Source organism: Notamacropus eugenii, chromosome 5 (assembly GCF_028372415.1).
Source record: "Notamacropus eugenii isolate mMacEug1 chromosome 5, mMacEug1.pri_v2, whole genome shotgun sequence".
NCBI lineage: Eukaryota > Metazoa > Chordata > Mammalia > Diprotodontia > Macropodidae > Notamacropus > Notamacropus eugenii.
Window position 1 is genome coordinate 69,503,121 of NC_092876.1, and position 25,543 is coordinate 69,528,663.

Below are 25,543 nucleotides of genomic sequence, written 5' to 3' on the forward strand. Positions count from 1 at the left end.
TCAGATGAGCTGGAGAAGGAAGTGGCAAACCACTCCAGTATCTTTGCCAAGAAAACCTCATACGGGGTGATAGAGAGTCAGACCCTACTGAAACAACAGAACAACAACATATGCTTTCACCCTTGCCTTATTGTTCCCATGTCTTTCTGTTAGTTCAGGGTCCTCAATATTAAAAAATTCTAAGAAGAAAATATGCAGGAAAATGAGCGGGACCAAGGACCCTGTGGAGAGGTGGGGAGACCACTGATTTTGCAATCAGGGAGTAGTGTGGATAATGACAACAGTAGTGATAGCTAACATTTATAGAGTGCTTTTAGGTTTTCGGAGTGCTTTATAAATAGTCTCATATGATGTTCATAACAACTCTAGATGCTATTATCATCTTCATTTTACTGATGAGGAAACTGATCCAAAGATAAGTTATGTGACTTGCCCCAGGGTCATGATTTGGAATATCAAGGGAAATGACTAAAAGAAGGAAAGATGAAAGGAGAATAGCACTTTCAGACTTCATGCTATATTATAAAACAGCAGTCATCAAAACTATCACGTATTGATTGAAGAACAGCAAGATAGATCAGTGGAACAGAGTAGACAAGGGAGATTCAGAAGCTATAGAACTCAATAACCTGGTGTTTAATAAAGTAGAAAACATGAGTTACTTTGGGAAGGACTCCTTATTTGATAAAAACTACTGGGAAAACTGGAAGACAGTCTGGCAGAAATTAGGCTTAGACCAATACCTCACACCATACACTGTAAGTGGATATGTGACCTTAATATAAAAGATCATACTATAAAAAAATTATGGGAGAAACAGATCATATACCTCTCATAGCTATGGGTAAGACATATTTTCTTAGCCAAAGGAGATAGAAACGATTAGAAAAGATAACACATAACTTTTGACTAATTGAAACTGAAAAGCTTCTGCCCAGATAACATTTAATGCATCTAGGATAAGAAGGGAAGTGGTCAAATTGGAAAAAAAAAAACTCTTTGCATCAAACTTCTCTGATAAAGATTTGGTATCCAAGAAAAAAATAATTTATAACAAACAGTTCTTGATTTCCATAAGTGAACCATTCTGCTACTATGTAGTAGTTTGTACATAATGCAGATTTGCCCACAGACATGTGGAAGGGAGGCAGAGAGGGAAGAAGGAAAGCCTCTGATGAATATAATGGAATATTGCTGTGCTGTAAGAAATTATGCCTGTGATGAATAGAAGGAAGCATGTAAAGAGCTAAAGGAAATGATGCAAAATGAAGTAAACAGAGTCAAGAAAACAATATGTACAGTGACTAAAACAGTGTAAATTGAAAGAACAATGATAACATCAAAAATTGAAAGTAAATTGAGAAGGAAGGGGTAGTTTTAGGAATGAAGATGATGAATTCAGTTTTGGATACTTGAATTTAAGGTGCTAATTGGACATCCAAGTAAAAATGTCTAGTGGGAAAATGAAGTTGCAGGATTGGCTTTGAGGAAGAATATTAGGGCTAAAGATAATAGTTTTCAGAATCATCTGCATGGGCATAATTGAGTTAGTTGCAGTGGTTAAGATCACTAAAAGAGTGTGTGTGTGTGTGTGTGTGTGTGTGTGTGTGTGTGTGTGTGTATCAGACAATAAGAGGGAAAGATGGAAAAAGGTTGTGTCTTGGACTGAGGGCTCTTTGGTAGACCCTCATTTTGAATGGGGAGGGTGGAGAGAGAAAAAAAGGATGGAAAAGGAAGATAGATGAACCACTGAAGAGGACTGAATGAGAAGCAGCAACTGGTCAGAGATGTGGGAGGAAAACCACGAGAGAAAAGAATCCTGTAATGACAGAATCTGGGAATTGGAAGGAGCCTCACAAACCCTGTAGTAGTGTAACAAGCCAAGGGAGGAGGATGGTATCTAGGCCTTCATATTTAATAACTTAATAAAAGGAATGGTTAGTTTTGAAAGAATGGTTTTCACTGAGTGATATGGATTGGGAAACCTGATTGCAATAGGTTGAGGAAGGAATGAGTGAGTAGAGAGAAAGTAGAAGCCCCAAGTGGATTTTTTTTAAAATAAATTTTATGTGTATGTCTTTCTCCCCCCTCCACTTAACAGTATTTTTTCCAATTACTTGCAAAGACACTTTTCAGCATTTACTTTTATGTAAAATTTTGAGTTCTAGGGGGCGGAGCCAAGATTGCAGAGTCAAGATGGCGGAGTAGAAAGACACACAAAGGCAGGCTCTCCCCACACAGCCCATAAAACACCTGTAGAGAGGGCCTCTCAACAAATTTTGGAGCAGCAGAAGTGGAGAACAACAGAGTGGAGGAGATTTCCAGCCCAGTGTGACCTGAAAGGCTCAAGAGAAATGTCTGTTGCACCGGATGCGGAGTGAAACCCAGCCCAGTCTTCGCCACCTGGCATGGCTCGCGAATAGCCCTCGGGAGTAGAATCCCCAGTCCCAGTGGCAGCTGTTCCCAGATCCCTCAATCCACAGGCGCTGAAGGTCGGTGACAGGGTTTTTTCAGCTGGCTGTGAAGGGAAAAGGGCCTTCCCATAGCTCCGGTCTCAGGCAGTGGCCAGCCGCAGAAGCCACATCAGGCAGGCGGCAGCAGTTCTCACAGCAGCCTGCATCCATTGTTGGATCGGAAAATCCCCTGGGCGCACTGAGGAGCTGAATATTACCTCAGCCCTGTGTAGAGGCCCTGAGGGAGCTGGCAGAACTGGAGGCCAGGTGTCTGTGGAGAGGTGAATGCTAAGGTTCTGGGCATAAAAATCCCTCTGTGTGCCCAGACCAGTACACACTTGATTGTACCACCTTGGAGGAACTGAGATCTCAACAGATTCCCAGAGTATATCCTGCTCTTGACAAAGGACCCAAAAGTCAAGTGACTGGTTGGGAAAATGCCCCAAAAAGGGAAAAAAAATAAGACTAAAGAAGGTTACTTTCTTGGTGAATAGATATCTCCTCTCATCCTTTCTGATGAGGAAGAACAATGCTTACCATCAGGGAAAGACATAAAAGTCAAGACTTCTGTATCCCAAACATCCAAAATAAATATTCAGTGGTCTCAGGCCATGGAAGAGCTCAAAAAGGATTTTGAAAATCAAGTTAGAGAGGTGGAGGAAAAACTGGGAAGATAAATGAAAGAGATGCAAGAAAAGCATGAAAAGCAGGTCAACACCTTGCTAAAGGAGACCCAAAAAAATGCTGAAGAAAATAACACCTTGAAAAATAGGCTAACTCAATTGGCAAAAGAGGTTCAAAAAGCCAGTGAGGAGAAGAATGCTTTCCAAAGCAGAATTAGCCAAATGGAAAAGGAAGTCCAAAAGCTCACTGAAGAAAATAGTTCTTTCAAAATTAGAATGGAACAGATGGAAGCCAATGACTTTATGAGAAACCGAGAACTCACAAAATAAAACCAAAAGAATGAAAAAATGGAAGATAATGTGAAATATCTAATTAAAAAAACAACTGGCCTGGAAAATAGATCCAGGAGAGACAATTTAAAAATTATGGGCCTACCTGAAAGCCATGATCAAAAAAAGAGCCTAGACATCATCTTTAATGAAATTATCAAGGAAAACTGCCTTGATATTCTAGAACCAGGGGGCAAAGTAAATATTCAAGGAATCCACAGAACACCGCCTGAAAGAGATCCAAAAAGAGAAACTCCTAGGAACATTGTGGCCAAATTCCAGAGTTCCCTGGTCAAGGAGAAAATACTGCAAGCAGCTAAAAAGAAACAATTCAAGTATTGTGGAAATGCAATCAGGATAACACAAGATCTAGCAGCTTCGACATTAAGGGATTGAAGGGCATGGAATAGGATATTCCAGAGGTCAAAGGAACTAGGACTAAAACCAAGAATCACCTACCCAGCAAAACTGAATATAATACTTCAGGGGAAAAAATGGTCTTTCAATGAAATAGAGGACTTTCAAGCATTCTTGATGAAAAGACTAGAGCTGAAAAGAAAATTTGACTTTCAAACACAAGAATGAAGAGAAGCATGAAAAGGTAAACAGCAAAGAGAAGTCATAAGGGACTTACTAAAGTTGAACTGTTTACATTCTTACAGGGAAAGACAGTATTTGTAACTCTTGAAACTTTTTTCAGTATCTGGGTAGTTGGTGGGATTACACACACACACACACACACACACATACATACACACAGAGAGCACAGGGTGAATTGAATAGGATGGGATCATATCTTAAAAAAATGAAATTAAGGGGTGAGAGAGATATATTGGGAGGAGAAAGGGAGAAATGGAATGGGGCAAATTATCTCTCACAAAAGAGGCAAGCAAAAGACTTATTAGTGGAGGGAAAAAGGGGGAGGTGAGAGGAAAAACACGAAGCTTACTCATCACATTTGACTAAAAGAAGGAATAAAATGCACACTCATTTTGGTATGAAAACCTATCTTACAATACAGGAAAGTGGGGGATAAGGGGATAAGCAGGGTGGGGGGGATAATGGAAGGGAGGGCAATGGGAGGAGGGAGCAATTTGAAGTCAACACTCTTGGGGAGGGACAGGATCAAAAGAGAGAATAGAAGCAATGCGGGGCAGGGTAGGATGGAGGGAAATATAGTTAGTCTTACACAACATGACTATTATGGAAGTCATTTGCAAAACTACACAGATATGGCCTATATTGAATTGCTTGCCTTCCCAAAGGGAATGGGTGGGGAGGGAGGGATGAAGAGAAGTTGGAACTCAAAGTTTTAGGAACAACTGTTGAGTATTGTTCTTGCAACTAGGAAATAAGAAATACAGGTAGTGGGGTATAGAAATTTATTTTGCCCTACAGGACAAAAAGAGAAGATGGGGATAAGGGAAGGGAGAGATGTTAGAAGAGCGGGCAGATTGGTGATAGTGGTAATTAGAATGCTTGGCGTTTTGAGGTGGGGGGAGGGGAGAAATGGAGAGAAAATTTGGAACCCAAAATTTTGTGAAAATGAATGTTGAAAACTTAAATAAATTTAAATACCAAAATAAATAAATAAATAAATAAATGTTTTAACCTGACACCTTCAATAAAAAAAGATTTTGAGTTCCAAATTTTTTTTCTTCTTTCCTCCCTCCCCTCCTCAAGATGGCAAGCAATCTGATAGAGGTTATATATGTACAGTCACATTAAAACATATTTCTACATTAGTTACGTTGTGAAAGAAAGATCAGAACAAAAGGAAAAACCACTAGAAAAAAAAAACAAAAAAGAGAAAATAGTATTCTACGATCTCCACTCAGACTCCATAGTTCTTTCTCTGGATGTGGAGAGCATTTTCCATCGGGAGCCTTTTGGAATTGTCTTAGATTGTATTGCTGAGAAGAGCACAGTGTTGCTGTTACCGTGTATACTGTTCTCCTTCTTCTGCTCACTTCACTCAGCATCAGTTCGTGTAAATCTTTTTTTTTTTTTAAATGTATCTTACTTTTTTATTTTAATTAATTTATTTAACTTTTAACATTCATTTTAACAAAATTTTGGGTTACAAATTTTCTCCCCTTTTCTCCCCCCCCCAAACACCAAGCATTCTAATTGCCCCTATGCCCAATCTGCTCTCTCTTCTATCATCCCTCTCTGCCCTTGTCTCCATCTTCTCTTTTGTCCTGTAGGGCCAGATAACTTTCTATACCCCTTTACCTGTATTTCTTATTTCCTAGTGGCAAGAACATTTCTTGACAATTGTTCCTAACACTTTGAGTTCCAACTTCTTTAGCTCCCTCCCTCCCCACCCCTTCCCTTTGGAAGGCAAGCAATTCAATATAGGCCAAATCTGTGTAGTTTTGCAAATGACTTCCATAATAGTTGTGTTGTATAAGACTAACTATATTTCCCTCCATCCTATCCTGTCCCCCATGACTTCTATTCTCTTTTGATCCTATCCCTCCCCATGAGTGTCGACCTCAAATTGCTCCCTCCTCCCCATGCCCTCCCTTCCATCATCCCCCCCACCCTGCTTATCCCCTTATCCCCCACTTTCCTGTATTGTAAGATAGGTTTTCATACCAAAATGAGTGTGCATTTTATTCCTTCCTTTAGTGGAATGTGATGAGAGTAAACTTCATGTTTTTCTCTCACCTCCCCTCTTTATCCCTCCACTAATAAGTCTTTTGCTTGCCTCTTTTATGAGAGATAATTTGCCCCATTCTATTTCTCCCTTTCTCCTCCCAATATATTTCTCTCTCACTGCTTGATTTCATTTTTTTAAGATATGATCCCATCCTCTTCAATTCATTCTGTGCACTCTGTCTCTATGTGTGTGTGCATGTGCATGTGCATGTGCATGTGTGTGTGTGTAATCCCACCCAGTACCCAGATACTGAATAGTTTCAAGAGTTACAAATATTGTCTTTCCATGTAGGAATGTAAACAGTTCAACTTTAGTAAGTCCCTTATGACTTCTCTTTGCTATTTACTTTTTCATGCTTCTCTTCATTCTTGTGTTTGAAAGTCAAATTTTCTTTTCAGCTCTGGTCTTTTCATCAAGAATGCTTGAAAATCCTCTATTTCATTGAAGGACCAATTTTTTCCCTGAAGTATTATACTCAGTTTTGCTGGGTAGGTGATTCTTGGTTTTAGTCCTAGTTCCTTGGACTTCTGGAATATCCTATTCCATGCCCTTCGATCCCTTAATGTAGAGGCTGCTAGATCTTGTGTTATCCTGATTGTATTTCCACAATACTTGAATTGTTTCTTTTTAGCTGCTTGCAATATTTTCTCCTTGACCAGGGAACTCTGGAATTTGGCCACAATGTTCCTAGGAGTTTCTCTTTTTGGATCTCTTTCAGGCGGTGATCAGTGGATTCCTTGAATACTTATTTTGCCCTCTGGTTCTAAAATCTCAGGGCAGTTTTCCTTGATAATTTCATTAAAGATGATGCCTAGGCTCTTTTTTTGATCATGGCTTTCAGGTAGGCCCATAATTTTTAAATTGTCTCTCCTGGATCTATTTTCCAGGTCAGTTGTTTTTCCAATGAGATATTTCACATTATCTTCCATTTTTTCATTCTTTTGGTTTGTTTTGTGATTTCTTGGTTTCTCATAAAGTCATTAGCCTCCATCTGTTCCATTCTAATTTTGAAAGAACTGTTTTCTTCAGTGAGCTTTTGAATCTCCTTTTCCATTTGGCTAATTCTGCTTTTGAAAGCATTCTTCTCCTCATTGACTTTTTGAACCTCTTTTGCCAATTAAGTTAGTCTATTTTTCAAGGTGTTATTTCTTCAGCGTTTTTTTGGGTCTCCTTTAGCAGGGTGCTGACCTGCTGTTCATGCTTTGACTTCATGTCTTTCATTTCTCTTCCCAGTTTTTCCTCCACCTCTCTAACTTGATTTTCAAAATTCTTTTTGAGCTCTTCCATGGCCTGAGCCCAGTGGGTGGGCTGGGACACAGAAGCCTTGACTTCTGTGTCTTTGCCTGATGGTAAGCATTGTTCTTCCTCACCAGCAAGGAAGGGAGGAAATGCCTGTTCACCAAGAAAGTAACTTTCTATAGTCTTATTTCTTTTCCCTTTTCTGGGCATTTTCCCAGCCAGTGACTTGACCTCTGAATATTTTCCTCACACCCACCTCGCCTCCTGATCCTCCCAGCCAGCGCTTGGGGTCTGAGATTCAAATGCTGCTCCCCAGCCTCGGGGCTTCGGCAGGGGCAGGGCTGCTATTCAGTGTGAGATTAAGTTCAGGTGCTCAGGTTGGGGCAGGGCCGCCTCTTGGGCTCAGTTCCCTCAGGGGGTTTATGCACAGATCTTCAACAATGGATCCAGGCTCCTGCCTGCTTGGGGAGCCCTGGCCTGCCGCTCCCTCAGCTTCTGCCTCCCGAGGGGGCCTGAGTTATGGGGGCACCCCACTCCCCTCTCGACCCGCCAAAGAGACCCTCTCACCGACCCCCGTCACCTGTGGGTGGAGGGACCTGCGTGGCCACTGGAGATCCCATCCCTGAAGCCTGCTCGGATCTGTTCCTCTCGGTGCCGTGGCAGGGCTGGGCTGGGCTCTGTGTCGGCAGCGCGACAGACCTTTTGCGAGAGGTTTGCAGGTCCCTCTGGAACAGAAATCTCCTTCGTTCCACTGTTCTGTGGCCTCACTGCTCCAGAATTCGCCGTGAGTTACTTTATACAGATGTTCTATGGGTTGTGGGTTCAGACCTATGTGTATGTGCGTCTTTCTACTCCGCCATCTTGGCTCCACCCCTCGTGTAAATCTTTCCAGGTTTTTCTGAAGTCTTCATGTTCTTCATTTCTTATAGCACAGCAATATTGCATTACATTCATATTACCACAACTTGTTCAGCTATTCCAAATTGATAGGCCTCCCCTTGATTTCCAATTTTTTGCCATGTGAATGTCTTTTAAAAAGTTATTTCCACTTTCCATTGTATCTCTCCCTCCCAGACAGCTGTCTTCTATAATGAAGAAAAAAGAGAGGGAAAGAATTCAGCCAATCTCACCTATATATATCATATAATTTATATAGTCTGACATGATATGTAGTGTCCCCAACCTTTTAAAAAAATGGGGAGTTGGGGCTATGTTTTCATCTCTTCTTGGGTCCAAGCTTGCTTCTTATAATTTTGCAGCATCAGATTTTTATTATTTTTGCTTTTCCGTTCAAGTTAGTGTCATCATGGTCCATATTGTTTACTCATTCTGCTTATTTCATCAATTCATATAAGATTTTCCTGTTTCCGTATCTGTCATTTTCACCATTTCTACAGTGGAGTGATAATCCTTTATGTTTACTTAGCACAGTTTATTTAGTTATTCCCAACTGATGGGATATTTTTTTTTTCCAGTTCTTGCTTGCTACAAAAAGTGCTTCTATAAATATTTTGGACATTTTTTTTTGTTATTGATCTGTCTTCATTATATACTTAATACAGTAATCCTTTCTACATCATGACTTTATCCATCATGGTTTCAATATATCATGGATTGGTATAAGAAATTAAATGGGAATTTTGGGGGAGTTTTGTGGAAGCCACAGGCAACACCCAGAGGCTGGTAGATGACACAGAACCTATAACCAAATACTAATCCAAATTTTACAATTAGGTACTGTAAATACCCCAGAAAAGAAAAAGAACAAATTCAGACGACTTCTCTGATACAAATGAAATATTTTACACTGATTTTCTAGTCGGGGATGGGGGGGGGGTGCCGTGCCTGTTACCCCTGGCCACCCAGATGTGAAAGCAATAATTGGAATAGAAGTAGAAGCTCTGGGCCATACTTTTGGGCCATTTGAGTCATTCTTTTTGCATAATTCTAGTAAGTAGCAAATAGATTTCTCTTTTTATGAAAATTGGTCCAAATCACTGATAAGAGAAACGTGAATGAAAACAACCCTGAGATTTTTATTTTATACTGAAAAATTGGCATAGGTGATAAAATGGGAATATAGTTGGTTCTGCATTAGCTGTTGGAGGACAGAGACTAAATACATAGTTGGGAGAGCTGTGAATTGGTACAGAACTTCTGAAAACCAATTAGAATTTTGTAAGAAAATTAATTAGCTCTTCCTGTTCTTTGACCCAGCAGTCCTGCTACTGGATATATATTCAGAGGAGGTCAGTGACAGAAGTTCCATATAGGCAAAAATGTTTATAGCAGTAGTAGAGGTGAGGTCTGAGAAGAGTTGTAGCAAGAAGGAAAGGAACTTGCAGGAGATTAAGATGAGAAAGAATGGGATCAGACAGTTAACTGGGACAGAAATCTTCGCAAGTATAAACTTCTTCTATCCAAAGTGTATAAGGAGCTGATTCAGATTTATAAATCCTAAGAGCCATTTCGCAGTAGATCAAAAGGTCACAAGGTAGGAGCTGGCATTTTTCTTTTTTTTTTTTATTTTTTTATTTTTTTTTTTTTATTAATTTTTTTATTTTTTTAATGTTTAACAATCATTGCCATACAATTGCGATTTTATCCCTCCCCACCCACCCCCCACTACCTCCCTCCCTCCCCACGACTGCATACAATTCTGTATAGATTCTACATATACTTTCCTATTGAGTATATTTTCACTATAGTCATGCTATGTAGTCAGACTAAGATAAATGAAAGAATCCATATAACAAATCAGAACATGATACACAAACAGATACACATACACAAACATGATCTGCTACATTATGTGAGTGACTTCCATATTTCTCTCTCTGAGTGTGGAAGGCATTTTGCCTTGAGGTCCACCATTGGGATTTTTTTTTTTTTCAGAAGTTCTTGTGTTATTACAAAAATCTAAGTCTACCAGAAAAAACTCTCACACACTGTGGTTGTTGCTGTGCATAAAGTTCTCCTGGTTCTGCTCCTTTCACTCAGCATCAGGTCATATAAGTCCTTCCAGGCCTCTCTGAAGTCTTCTTGTTCATCATTTCTTATGGCACAATAGTACTCCATTACATTCATATACCATAATTTATTCAGCCATTCCCCAATTGATGGACATCCCCTTGACTTCCAGTTTTTGGCAACTACATAGAGTGCTGCTATAAATATTTTTGTACATGTGGGACCCTTTCCCATTTTTATGATCTCTTGGGGATATAGTCCTAGTAGCGATATTGCTGGGTCAAAGGGTATGCACATTTCTGTAGCCCTTTGGGCATAGTTCCAAATTGCTCTCCAGAATGGTTGGATGCGCTCACAGGAGCTGGCATTTTTCAAACAGAGAAACAGAAGATATCAACAACCATACGAAAAGAGGCTCTGAATTACTAATAATTAAGAGAAATGCACATTAAAGCAACTTTGAGATTCTGTTTCATACCCATCAGACTGGCTGGCAAAAATGGGAGGAGGAATATGACAAAGGTTGAAGGGATTGTAAGTAGCAAGGGGCCCTCATGCAGTGGTATATCCCTGCCTTTCATACATATTGACTTTGAAAACCGCAGATAAACGTGACCTGTGTCATATTGTATTTTTATTTGCTTTGTTAAACATTTCTCAGTTACATTTTGATCTGATTCTGGCCATGAGTTCTTCACCTTTACACTAGTATAAAATTGGTCCAGCCATTCTAGAAAGCAAATTGGAGCTGTACCCTCAGACTTGGAAGCTTCCCATTCCTCAATCCAATTAGTTAACACAGATTGGAGCTGACCTACCATTCTTAGCTTAAAATATATTCTTCCTTTTGACAGAATGTTCATTCCAGCTAAGTGGCTAGCAGAGGACTGAATTAGGAGCAATGGATATATTTCCAAGAGAGAAAATTTCAGCTTGATGTCAGGAAAAATTTGCCATTAATTAGACCAACCAAAGATGGAAGGGGCTGTCCCTGCAAGCGTCAGTTTCTTCTTTATTGGAATACTCCAAGCAGAGGCTAGATGACCACTTGTTGGGTATTTGGTGAATGGGGCTCTTTCAGGGCGGGATTGGATTGATTAGATGGTCCAAGACTGGAAAGATAAAGATGGAGGAAAGGGCATATTTGGACTTGTGACGGTTAAAAATTGGATGAGCACAACTCTAACCTAAGCCTCAGTTTATTCATTTGTTAAATCAGAGAATTGGACTTAATGCTCTCTAAATCTCTTCATAATCCCCAAATTTGTGATTTATGATGATTTGAAAAGGAGTTCACCATGTCCCTTTTTTGAAGACTTGTTTTTCTGCTCTAGCAGGCTGAAGGTATGAGTTAGTTAAGAATTAAACCCATGAAATACCAACCTGAAGCAGCAAAGACCAAAGTTAAAGTCAGATTATCAGGCAGTATTAGAAATGTAGAGGCCAAAGTCTGAGGAAGAGAGGAGGCAGAGGAGTGGAATGGAATACCGATGGTTAGTGGTAAGGAAGGCCTCTATCCATTATTCCACTTTCGGGTGAAGACAGGCTCTCAACTGATCCCAACTGGAAGGTTATCTTTTACTTGTCCAGCTTATTCCATTGCTAGTGCTGACATTCCTAGTGTCCTCGAATTAGAGAACATCTTTAAAGTTTGGCAAAGACAGTTTTAAGAAAAATAGAAGGAAATGATGCTTCTAGGACAGATAGTAGCAAACTTAGGCACTCCTTACCCAGAGAGGCAGTATGGTCTGAAAACTCTGGTTTTAGAGGGCTTAGATAAATTTGTACAGGTTAATTTCAAAATACTATACTTTTTAAAAAGGGAAGTAAAGTACTTTTTAGATTTACCTCAAAGAAGGCATCTTCTTGATGCCTCTATCAGGTTAAAAACTGGTCTGGATGGATCTGTTGATCAATCAACATTTATGAAGAACAGCTTTATGCCAGGTAGGCACTGTGCCAATTTTGGGGATACAAAAAGAGGTAAAAAACAATCCTTACCCTCAAGTGTATGACCTGATGGAATCTTTAGCCTTATATAACATCTTCAACCTTATTGGCTTTTCATATATATGTAGCAGTTTCTTAATTGTTTTCAGGTGTATAAGGGGAATTCTCATGTTACTTAAAACTTGTAAAATCTTGATTTGAGGGATGAATTGTGTCTTTTTCTTATATCTGAAGTATGCTCTGTTGAAGGCCAGACCTTTTTCATTTTCCTGTTTTGATGGAAAAAGGACCTGGGTTCAGGCGTTCTATGCTACATCTATAAAATGGAGGAGATGGACAGATAATCTCTAAAGATCCTCTAAATCTCTACCCACTAATCCCTTTCTTTTGGGAAGGTTAATCACACATTTTAATAAAATTCAGCAAAGATAAGGGTAAATTATTATGTGTAAAACATTGTTCTAGGAACTTGGAACACATAATACCAGAACAATCTCTATCTTCAAGTGGTAATTCTATTAAGTAGAGTTTACATTTTAAGTAAGGTTGTATTGTCAAATTATACACAAGTGGCCATTGGCCTTGAGTTAGGAAAATATGTTTAAATTTCTGTCTGCTTGCATTCCACAATAAGTGCTAGGTGCCTAAATTCAGTCAGCACTTTCCATGAGTTGTTAAGGTCTAATGAAGGTATGTGACCTTTCAGAAACAATGTGCCAGATTTACATTTATCTGTGTGCTGTGTGGAATACTTTAGGAAAAAAAGCTTTATGAAGTCATGTTCTATAGAATCAGAAGGTTTAGGTTAGTCTAAAACTGCATGGGACTAGAAGTCAGGAGATGCAGGTCCTGAGTCCTGCTCTTCCTCTAACACCCATTTGGACCCATGAGTAAAAATGTCATGAGTAAAAAAATCTCGAGTCTGTTTCCTCATGTGTGGAATCAGAGGTGTGGCTACATGTCATACATTGAGAGCTGGGGAGGATCACAAATATCATTTCATCCAACTCCTTAATTTTATAGATGAGGGAGCAAAGGACCAGAGAAGCAAAAAGCTTTGCCCAAAGTTACAGATGTAGTAAATGATCAAATCTGACTGAAGGACAAAGGACTGTAGATTTAGAATTGAAAAGAGTTCAGACTAACTAGACCAATATTTTTGATTTTACCTGTGAGGAAACTAAGTCTCAGTAAAGTTGGGACCTGCTCCAGGATACACAATAAGAAGGGTCAGAAGTGGGAATTTAAACTCAGGTCCTCTGACACCAAAGACAGTGTTCTTTCTAGTTTGTATAACTAAATCATGTAAATGCTTCAGTGATTCTTCATCATGAAATCATACTTGCCACATTGAATATTGTGCATACCTTTGATCACTCATCCATTTTTTTTCAAATTTAGTTTATTTATTGGCCAAAGACACATGGTGCATTTCAACTACTCGGTGCTGATGAAAGCACATTGATTTGTCATAAGGACATGACCCAGGAGAGATGGACTGAACACTTCCATAGTATTCTCAACAGACCATCATCAATCAGTGCTGAAGCCATTAACCATTTACCTCTGGTTGAAGTCAGTTCCTCTCTAGCCAAATTTCCAACTGAAGAAGAGTTTTTGAATGCCATTAGGCATGCTGATCTTTCACCTGGAAAGTGGTCATCTACCTGACAGCTAGTGTGACTTCAGAAGGGGCTGAGGAAGAGGGGTTATGGTGTGTGCTGCTTGACAACCCTAGGAGAAATGTCAGGCTCAGAACGGACATCTGTACACAATATTTGTCGATCTGACTAAGACCTTTGATACTATTGGTTGTGAGAAAATTTATGAAAAATTATGTCAAAATTTGGTTGCCCAGAGAAGTTTATCAGTGTTATGTTTCACTTTCCTGATGGCATGCTTGCCCAGGTTCTGGATAGTGGACAGTGTTCTTGCACTTTCCCAGACCTCAGTGGAGTAAAACAAGACTGTCTGCTTGCTCCCATGCTTGTTAAAAAGCGTGATGTTTTTGGCCATGTTGTCAGATGCCTTCAGTGAGGACAAACATAGCATCAAACTCGGCTCCTGTATTGATGATAAACTATTTAACTTGATTAAACTTCAGTCTAAGACTAAAGTGGAGGGAGAATTGGTACACGATTTTTTTTTTTTTTGCAGATGATTGTACACTCAGTGTGGCCTCTGAAGCAGAGATGCAACAAAGTATGGATTGATTTTCTGCTGCTTGTGCTAATTTTGGCCTAACAACACCAAGAAAAAACAGGTACTCTACCAACCAGCGCCACACCATGCACATGTGGAACCAGTGGTAATAACAAATGGAGAAGTTTTGAATGCTGTGGATAAATTCAGTTATCTTGGTAATGTACTTTCTAGGGATGTACACATTGATAATGAGGTTGATGACTCATTGTCAGAGCTAGCTCAGTGTTTGGGAGGCTCTGAAGGAAAGTATAGGAGAGGAGATATTAGACTGACTACCAAACTGAAGTTCTGCAGAGTCGTTGTGCTGAGCTCATTGTATGCCTGTGAAACTTGGACAGTTTACCAGTGAAACTTTGAAGTATACCAGTATCATGCCAGGAAACTGAATTGCTTCCATTTGAATTAGCTTAGAAAGACTCTGAAGATCACCTGGCGATAAGATACTAGACTGCCAAACATTCCAACTCTACTAAGGAGAGTGCAACTTTCATGGGCTGGCCACATTGTTCAAATGCTAAACATATGCTTGCCTAAAAGCATACTATTTTATGGAAAACTCACCCATGGCAAGTGCTCATGTGGTGGTCAGAAGAAGTGATACAAGGACACTCTCAAGGTTTCTCTTAAGAACTTTGGAATGGATTGCATGACATAGGAAACATTAGCACAGGACCACCCAGGATAGCATGCCTGCCTCAGAAGGTGCTGTGCTCTATGAGCAAAGCAGAATTGAGTAGCTCAAAAGAAATGTGATGTGCTGATTTAGAGAATCCACCCCAAATGTTCATGCGGACTACTTGTGCCCAACCTGTGGTAGAGCATTGCAAGCTTGTATTGGTCTGATCAGCTTTGGACAATTGGACATACAGTAACTTGACTCTAACATAGTGATAGAGCCTATAAGTAACTATAGATCTGTAAGATTTATTCTTTTCTTCCTCCCCCATCTTAATGACTTGTCACTCCTTCTCTTCTTAACAATAAGATCTATCTGAAAGTGTAAAAGGAAGCCTTAAGAGGTAGCAGTTGACGTCACTGGAGGTGTCAGCAAGTCAAGGACTCCATCCCACAGTGCCAGGAACCTTTCTTGAATTCTCTTGACAATGTGTTCATACCAGTGGATCAGTTTTTTCCTTGTTGTGGCTATCCTTTTATTAAAGGGATTTGTTTTGTGAAGCTTGGATTCAATTAAAGGGCCACACTTGAGGACCTAAAGGACCTATGTGGCCTTGGGGCCACAGGTTTCCCACCCCCAGACTAGCCCATCTCTTTTTTGGGTCATATATTCCTCCAGTAACATACTTTATGTTACTTCATTTTAAATATGTTGCAGCTTGTTGACATGTATTGTGTATGTACCCCCTCCATTTCCCTTTGAGTAATTCTTGAGTTTAGTTCTGCGATCCTTCTATGGAGAATATTCTGTGATTTCCATTTGTATGATGTCACTGTAAGAATATCACTGTTGAAAAGATGGGTCTGAAGTATTGTAGTTGATGTCAACATCATCATCATCATCATCTTTTAGAAACAATGCAGTTTCCAAAAGGTGGTCTTGTGTGCCTTTTCCCTCCTGTTTAATTATGGATTTAGCTCACTATACACGTGCAGTGTTGGTACAAGATAGTTGTACTGATACAAACTGATGAGTTGTCCATCCAACAGCTTTCACAGCACATGGCCTCTATTATCTCAGTAGAATAGGTGGTAACCCTCTTTTGAGAGGGATTACAGAGGAGGTGGTTTAGGAAATAAGAAGAAAGAAAAACCAAAGGAGGAAAAGCCATGAGTCCTGGTTCCCCTTCCTTGGAGGTCTTCAAGCAAAAGCTGAGTCATTATTTGTTGGGAATCCTTTAGAAAAATTTGGATTAAATAGGACTGGAGAAGTCACTTTACCTCCAAGTACCTCTTTCCTTAGCTATAAAAAAAGGAATAATGATATTTAAACTACATGTCTTGTTGTTATTTGTCCTTCATTCTCACAGAAGATCAGTTGGATTTAAGTGAGGCGGGGCTGTGTGAAGTCACCAGCCTCATACTCTCCTCTCCTCTAGAGCCATCTGGATTCAGTGGCAAGATATAGATCAAGATGATTGCCCTGGATTCAGTGGGAGACCTTGGCCTTATTAACATGTAACTCACAGAGTTGTCGTAAACAGACTTTTATCCTTCCCAACTTCCCAACAATACCTTTGGAATTTGCTAATTGTTCTTTGCTTATAGTTTACACATTGAAAGACAAGATTACATATGCTACACAGGTGTAATACAGTCTATGTCTTAAAAATATTTGTAAGCCAAAAGGAATGCTGTGAAGGTAAATAAATATGAACAAAAACTGGATGCAAATGCAGAAATGCATGATGACTGTTGGAAATAAACTCTGCATAGTGAGAGAAGGAGTCCTTCAAGTGAGATCTGAGTTATGTTTGAAAGGCTAGGAAGATTTGGCTTGGTAGATGGAATGAGGGATCTTGTAGCAAAGACTCAAGGTAAAGGGATGGGGCATGTTCTTGAAGATACAAAGGAGAGGAAGTAGGTGGAGGTAAACTGATGGGACTGTTGGGACTGGGTAAGGAAGAAATTTTAAGCCTATGGTTAGTTGAATTATGATTTAAGAGAAGTGTTGAAAGTTCTACATTTTAAGAAGGAAAATAAAATGATCGTGCAGCACTGGGTAAGGTTCTTTTTTTTTTTTTCCACCACTGATAAGTAAGGTGTACTGATAGGATGGAGGTAAAGAGGAGGGAGTGAGAATCAGGGATATATACCTTTTAAGATTAGGATTGTAAACAGACTGGATGTCTCAGAAGTCTTAGTTTTAAGTTATTAAAGCTACTAAAGTTATCGAAGGTTAAAACTGCACCAAGATTTTTGGGACATCATATATATAGACTCAGGACTTAGGGGAAGGAATTGTAAGCAACATCCAGTTGATAAATAAGGGTTGTGGTTTGTTTTGTTTTGTTTTTTTCTTTTTAAGTGATTAAATTGCCTTTATTTAAATGTACAAGGAGTAGTAGAAGTTTAGATTTTGAGAAAACTTAGTATAATACTTTTGTTTGTTTGTTTTAGGAACTAGAGCAGTCCCACTTGTTCCCTCCCATCAAAGCTGGTTAGTCGTGGCATGGAAGATCCTTTTGGTAAGCCCCTCCTGCATTTTGCTATCACTTGTCATCTTTGTTACTAATTTTAGCTTCTGTGTTAATGACAAATTGAAGTTTCTCATCATCATTACAAAACAGTAACTGGAAAGGTGAAACGTAAAACACTTTAGAACAGACTCAAGAAGCAACATGTCATATACCATAAGTAAAAGGAATTAAAAATTCCTTATCTTAATCATCTAGTAACCTCATCTGTACTAGTATTGGGTTAGAAAGTAATCCAGTTCAACTCAGTCAACATTTATTAAGCACTTACTATGTGCCAGGCATTGTGCTGCTAAGTGCTGGGATACAAATATGGGGGGATGGAAGGGAAAGACATCCCAGACATAAAGAAGCTTACAGTTGAATGGAGAAAGATGACACATAAGAGGAAGACCAAAAGGTGGAAGGGAGGCAAGCAGAGACCCACTAAGGGGAAAGGAAAAGTTATCTGGAACATCCTGAGCTGTCCATAAAGTGCAGCTTCTGTCTCCAACCTCCAGCCTCCCATCACAATGGAAAGGCAGCTCAGGGGACTGATGAGAAGCTGCCACTGGCAGAATGTTTTTCAGAAGCAGACCTAAGCATAGAACAAACATTCACCTTGAGCTTTCCCATTTTGCATCATCCTCTGTCTCCAGTACGGTAGAAGATTTCCTTTTTATCTCTGTACCCCAAAGAGGTACAGAGGTACTCCTTTGCATGGAGTAGACACCTCATCTCTTTTGTTGAAGTGAAATGAATTCAGTTTACTCTTTTGTCAGCTCCTTATGCTGTCACTTTAATTCTGCTGGTTGTCAATATGGTTAAGTGATTGTGAATGTAAACAAATGTTACTTTCTGGGTTTTCCTGATTTTTATTTCTAGACAGTAGGATGTATCCTAGAATGCCACAACTGTTGATGTCAATAAGGACCTCCTATATTAAAATGGAAATCACTTGGAAAATGATAACTTCCTAATTCTAAATGGTGAAAGAAGTAGTTACTAAGGAACTGGAAAGAAAACCTCATGTTTTCTTTCTTGATATTTCTGCTGAGGTTACTGGCTGGTTCTGCAGTGACATAAGGGAAGAAAAACCAGGGTTTTGCCATTATTGATGTTAATTTTATGAAGAGCTCACAAGCCCTCACATCTCCCCTACCAAAAGGGTGTGGGGAGGGTGACTATAAATTTATATTCTATTGGTTACTTTGTAACCAATGGAAACTGTGATACCAGAGCCTTTGATGAGATTCTTAGGTAAAATGGAGGATCATTAGGACTTTTCTGTAGAGAATTGGTAATATACAGATCATGAATAGCTTCTACTTTACCTTGAAAGGATAACTGTTTTTAGAAACCATGAAAAGAAATAAAAAGACCTAGAATTCCTGTACTTGATGACTAACATAATTGAATTTCCATAGAAAATTCTTGGGGCTTTGGCAGAATTGGTTCCTGAAGGGGACAGGACTACTGAAACCATCAGCATGTATGTATGTCCCAGGTATGGGACATCAGTCTGACCTTGGGGAGTTGGTCTGATCATTAGTTGGAACACTAGAGGGCAGGCGTTACCTCATTCGTAGAATTAGAGAATAGTGGCCAAGGCAATTGGCCCAGATACTTTAAGGCTAACCTTTCTTTTGGGTGATAAATGTTGGAGAAGTTATCGGAACTGTTGTTTGTTTGCTTCATAAAGTCCCAAACATTTAAACTAGAAATGGCCCAAGTAAATCAGAGTAACACCAAGAATTGTGACTGAAAACTTAATTCTATTTGTTGTTGTGCCCCACTCCCTTAACAAGTGGTGGTTTATGACAACTAGAGAGTTATTGATATAATAGGCAAGAATAATTACTAGGACTGTATTCTAAAGAGATCAGAAAAAGAGAAGGACCAAATGTAAAAAGTATTAATGTAGTGGCAAAGAATTTCAGACTAAGAGGCTGTTCATAGGACTGAATAGATTAAAATTATAATATATATAATTATAATGAAATACAATTGTGCCATCCGAATGATGAAATGATGGTTTCAGAGAATTTCAGTATGAGCTGATTCAGAGTAAAGTTAGCAGAACCAGGTGAACAATTTGTACAGGAACCAAAACGTTGTAAAAAGAACAACTGTGAGAAACTTAAGATATTTATCATAAATGTTGTGATGACCAATCATAATTTGAGAGTAACTGAATTATTCCCTTCCTCACAGAACGTAAAGGGTGCTACATGCATTTACGTGGCTACAATGGGAATTTGTTTTGTTTGACTCGTCATTTTTCTTGTGTTTGGTTTTTCTTCTTTGTTCAGTTTGGGGTGGGGATGGGAGGTGTGAGGAAGAGAATATAAATGTTATTAATTGAAATTTTTTTAATATGCGTGGATTGAAAAATTATTTCAAGTTCAAAGAAATAGCCTGCATTTTGTATAATTTTTAACTTATAATCATATACATTCAATTAATTTTAAAGAAAATACTATCCCACATTTCTAAGACTACCCTTATCATATTCTTATTTCCTTTCCTCTCTGTATGTTGGATTTGCTTGTTTTCCATTTGTTTTTAGAAAGTGTACTTGTATTTAAGGACTCTATTTACAAGGTTGTGTTTTAAGGATAAGGATCTATTCATTAGAACACCTGTTTCCTAGAGGTTAATTATTTTTTAAGGTTGGGAAAAGCATTTTACAAACTATTATGCGGATAAGGGTATTAAAAGGACTTTGTTATACCTCCTAAAAAAGAGATTTTAACTATATAGTTTAACTATACATCACTGATTACACTGTTCCTAACATTTGAATTTTTTTTTTTTACTGTATTCGGAGAATATGTTAACATTGGTTTAATGTGGGGTTACCTGAGGAATATGTATTTCTTACTTTCTTTTGTGTCGCTTCAGAAGTCCATTCACCCATATGTGAATATCATGTAGTTTTCAGTTACTTTTCTTTTAAAATTCCTTTTCTCCCAGTTTCTCACTTGTCTTGACTGGTTCAGACGTTTATATTTCTTTCAGTCTTCATCTCTGTTTTAATCATTCACTATTGTTTTATCAGCTTCTCCTTTTCCAGACTTAATTTTCCTCCCATCCACCTAAAAGAACATAGGAATTACTGTTGTATCCCAATAAAGGAGGTAAAAGGAGACAGTGCAAGATGTTGCAGTGGGTAAAGTTTCTCAGAGTTCCTCAATTTTTAATTTTATTGATGCTTTTAAAAAAAACAGTAGTCACTTTCCAGTAACACCCTCCCACACCCACACGTGTAGAACATTACCTGGTAACAAAGAAGAAAATACGTTGACCATCTTGAATGTGTTACTGGGATCCCACTCATAGTCTGCCACCTCTCAGCTAAGAAATGGGTGGTAATGCAGGCCTGTGGAATCAAGATGATCAAGATGGATCATTTTATTGATCTGAATTCTGATGTGCTTTAGTGTTATTTTCCTATAGTAGTCATTGTGACTTCAGTTCATAAATGTCTTTCCAGTTATCCCGAAATTCTTCATTTGCAGTTGTTTGTTTGTTTGTTTTTCTGGCTCATTAAAATGTTGCAGAGAGGAGAACCGGAAGCAAATTTAGACTTGCTCTTGAGGAAAAGCTTCACATATACAGCTGTCCGGAAATGTCCTGGTTTCCCTTCATTGTAGGTCTTTAAGCAGAGACTCTGCTAGATGATCACTTGTCAGGGATGTTATGGTGGCGTTCACAGATTCATGGATTTAGAGGCAGGGACCTTAGATGCTATTAAATCCAACCCCTTCCTGTTACAGATGAGAAAACTGATGGACAGAGAGCTTGAAGTATTGCCCAGGGTCACACAGCTTGTAAGTGTTTGATGCAGGTGCAAGCTCAAGGCTTCCTGACTCTAAGTACATTGCCACTACACCAAGTGTTGGAGTCGATGGCCATTAAGGTCCTTTCTACCTCTCAAATGCTGACTCTGATGATTTCATTATGCTCATATATTATAACTTATTTAGCTATTCCCCTGCCTTGTTTCTGTTTTTTGTTGCTGCAGAAAGTATGACTATGGATATTTTGGTGATTATGGCATTTTTCCTTCTGTCTTTGACCTCACTGGGTTAGAGGGTTTCTTGGATATCATAATTTTAAAACCCCAAAAAATTGATATAAAAGGTTTCCCTCCCAAATACCAGCTTTCCTTTTTATTCCAGTTGTATTGGTTTATTTGATGTGAGAGATTTTTGCTTTTACGTAATCAATTTTTACAGTTTTGTCTTTTCTTGTTTCCATTCTCCCTTGTTTTATTGTGTGTTTCCCCCAAACCATGGATCTGAAGGTAAGCTCTTCCTGTGTCTCCTGTTTTCTCCTAAGGTGATGTTTTGTGTGTAGGGTGCTTGTCCCATTAGAGCTTCTTCTGGCTCAGTCCAAGGTGCTGCTTGGAACCTCCTTTGGCCAAAGTGCTTCCCCGTTTTCCTAGCAGTTTCTCCTGGAATACTAGGGAGTCCTTTCCTGCCGTTGGTTTTCTCTGCTTCTATCAGTCATCATTGTCTTGTTTGAGGTCTCTTCCCATTCTTGTGTATCTAGCGTTTCCAAATCTCATTGCATTTCTTTTCTCTGGAAAATTAAGACTGTTGTACTTTCAAGAGATTACAACAATTTCTCATTATTTTTCCTCATTATTTTAAGTATAATTTGTGTTCCTTGATATTCTCCAATTTTTCCTTTTATGTGTGGTCTGATTAGCCTACTACAATCTTTGTGATAGGTCACCTTTTTTGGGCCACAGTTTCCTAACCTGGTACATTATCTTTAAGATTCCGTGATTCTAAATCGTGTCATAACTTTTATATTTTTTTCTCAATGTTCAGCTTTATCCTAAACAAATTTGAACAATTTCCTCCAAATAAAACAAATTAGGTAAACAGCCTGACTCCTACTTAACCTCACTCTGGAGAAAATCAGTTTAGATTGCACATAATAGGTAAGCTTCTTGAGCTTAGGAGCACTTCTTAATGGAATTCTATTATGCTATATGGGCACTTATTAAATGCAGTTCAGTTAAGCTAATGTTTATCAAATACCTGCTTTTGTACCAAGATTTTAGTCAAAGCTTATGCATTTACTATATTCTAATTTGTATAATATTTGTGTTTTATCACCTCCCATCCCAAACTCACTAAATTATAGGTTCCTTGAGATTAGGGACTATGTCTTATTTACCTTTCTGCCTGTTTCATTAAAAAAAAAATCTTGTGCTTTCTTTATCTGAATTGTAAACAATTCTTTGATAAAGAGATTTTGTTTCCTTATTGTTGCTCAAGTGCAATTTTGAACTGTCTTGAATGCTCATGGGAAATGAGTTTGTGTTGTTTTGTTTGAAATATGAGATTTAACAATAACACATTCCTTTCCTCCCTCCCCTTCAAGAACAGGGGTGGGGGGATGATTAGGTTAATTAGTTTTGAGATCCTGTTGCTGAGGTAGAGAAATTGTGTACAGCAAAAATCCCTCCCACTTGAAAATAATTAAATTAGGCATTTAAAATTATAAATGCTCAGAGATTAAAAAGATGATTGAGTGAAGATAATCTGGTTCTTTCTCTGAGTCAAAAGTGTGAAGAAAGAGAGCATTCCTGTCATAGGGCAGAAAGGCTCTGATGTGGGAGGTGGGAGTTTTGGGTGTGAGGAATAGTAAGCCAATGTGAATGGATTGTAGGGATTATAAGAAGGCAGGAAAGGGCCAGGCCATGAGTAAATGCCCAGATTCTGTCTTTTTATGTAAAATGTATATGTTAGTTAACATTTGTATAGCATTTATGATAAACCAGAACTGTGCTATGTGCTTTATAATGATTATCTCATCTGATGATCATAGCAACCCAGAGAAGCAGATGCATTATTGTCTCCATTTTACAGATAAGGAAACTTGAAGGAAACAGGTTAAGTGACCAGGTTTGAATTCAGGTCTCAGCCTTTTCAGGGCTGCACATCCAATCCTTGGTATCCACCTGATTCACCCAACCCTCATCTGTGGCTCCAAGAAGCTGTAGCATGCTCATGGGTTGCACCCTTGTAAGCTGTCTCAGCAAACAGGGTAAACCAGATTAAGGGTGACTGACAGGCCTCAAACCCATCAGTGACTTAGGGAGAACGTCTACCCGAAGCACGTGAAGACTTTTCCTGTGAGAATGGGTGGATGAGAACAATTTGTTCAAATGACCCTGAAGTTGGCTGAAGCACTTCGAACTTGGTCAAGACGTCAAAGATAACCAAGACTATCCATTGTGTCCTGGACCATCCCCAGTCATCTTGATTTTTGTCTTACCACTGGACTTCAGTGACTCTGGAAGAGAGAGTGAGGCTGACAACTTTGAAACTTTGCCTCACTTAAATCCAATTCACATATAGGTCAAGACATTACCTTGCGACATCCTTGGGAAGTCACAAGACACCCACCCCTCCCCACAACAACAAACGATGATTAAGCACCTATGTGCCAGACCCTTTGCTAAGTGCTAGGGATACAAAGAAAGGCCAAAGACTCCCCCAGGGAGTTTGCTGTTTATTGAAGGGGAAGACTGCATAGCTAAAGAAAGCCAGAAAGGGGTGAGTTGGGGGGGGGGGGAGAGCAGTGAGAAATGACTAGATTGTAACCTTCTGTCCTTTCTTTAATGGAGGTTTTGGGAGTAACTCTTCACTGCAGCTCAGAGTCATAGGGGTAGAGGGTACTGAGGTTTTAGTACCAAGGTTGAAGAGATCTTACAAGATGATTACTGATTGTTTAACCTCTCTGACTGACTTGACTTCTCTTAGGTTGGGCAGTTCTTGTACAGGCTTAAAAATACTCTCACTTTCATTTAGTTGGTCTTTCATAGATAAAATTGATCCTTGGACCTATGTTACCTTTTCTTAGGCATCAGAATTGGAGTCTAAAAGGCACCATTGAAGTGTAGAAGAAAAAAATTAATACTATACTGTGTATTTTAGGGACATCTGTAAGAAACAATTTTTATTCCTTTAACATTGTTCTAAATCCAAGCATTTTCTGCTTATAGAGAGAAATGTCCAAATTTGCTTAACCATACCACACCTTCCTCCTTTCCGTGCCCTGGGACACATCTCTACTCTAATATTATTTGAGATAAACTTTTATAGGAATCTTGAACATAAATTAAAATACAATGTTGGGCTAACAGAATAGTAGTTATTAATTTATTCCTATTCAGAAGATTCTCTTTAAAGACAGAAAGATCCCCTTCCTTGGGATTAATATCACCATTCATTCTGAGTAACTAAAGAGGATGCTTTCCTTGCTGGGTCCCAGGTCAGTTGCTTCAGGTGATGGGAAACTAGCCTAGAGGTAAGTTTGTTTTTTACTATTTAGGAGGCAAGGCTAAACTTTTGCTCTACTCTTTTTCCTAAGGGAACAATCTGGAAAATGTTTTAGGTTAGAGAAATATTTATTTTTAAAAGTTGCTGGGGAAATTACATTTTTAATATGCTTCTATAATATACACCTATAAATGTAGAGTTCTGCTGACATTTTTCAGTATATTTGTAGACAATATGCTACTTTTAATTCTCATTTCTAATTTTCATTTTGTCTAACTTAGCATTTTTGTCATATTTCATTTTTACATTGTTTTACAATAGCCATTAGGATCTTTGGTGGCACAGTGACTAGAGTGCTGACCTGAAATCAGAAAGATTCTTCAAGTTCAAATCCAGCTTCATACACTAACTCTGTGATTCTGGACAACTCACTTAAGCCTGTTTGCCTCAGTTTCCTCATCTGTAAAATGAGTTGGAGAAGGAAATGGCAAACCACTTTAGTAGCTTTGCCAAGAAAACCCCAAATGGGGTCACCAAGATCTGAACAACAATAGCAGCTGTTGCTCTATTGTCAAGCATGTATAGATTTTTTTTTTATCTGTATTATGTGTCAGTACTTGGGGATGATCAGTGATATTTCAGTATCTTGGTGAAGTTTTTTATTAATAAAGCT

The 25,543-nt window shown here is 38.8% G+C and overlaps 1 protein-coding gene across 6 annotated transcripts in view; it reads left to right on the forward strand.

Annotated features, from left to right (window-relative positions):
* Positions 1–25,543, forward strand: part of PHACTR4 (phosphatase and actin regulator 4) — a 126,406-nt gene that overhangs the window by 19,267 nt on the left and 81,596 nt on the right. For 3 of the 6 annotated variants that reach the window (XM_072609571.1, XM_072609573.1, XM_072609574.1), the window contains one exon: positions 17,511–17,578. The exons of 1 other annotated variant lie outside the window; for it this stretch is intronic. In XM_072609571.1, coding sequence (XP_072465672.1) covers positions 17,563–17,578 — 16 coding nt within the window. In that variant the 5' untranslated portion in view covers positions 17,511–17,562. Of the gene's footprint in view, positions 1–14,387; positions 14,494–14,568; positions 14,591–17,510; positions 17,579–25,543 lie in introns of those variants that run through there. 2 more of the 6 variants (XM_072609570.1, XM_072609572.1) reach the window with 2 other exon arrangements.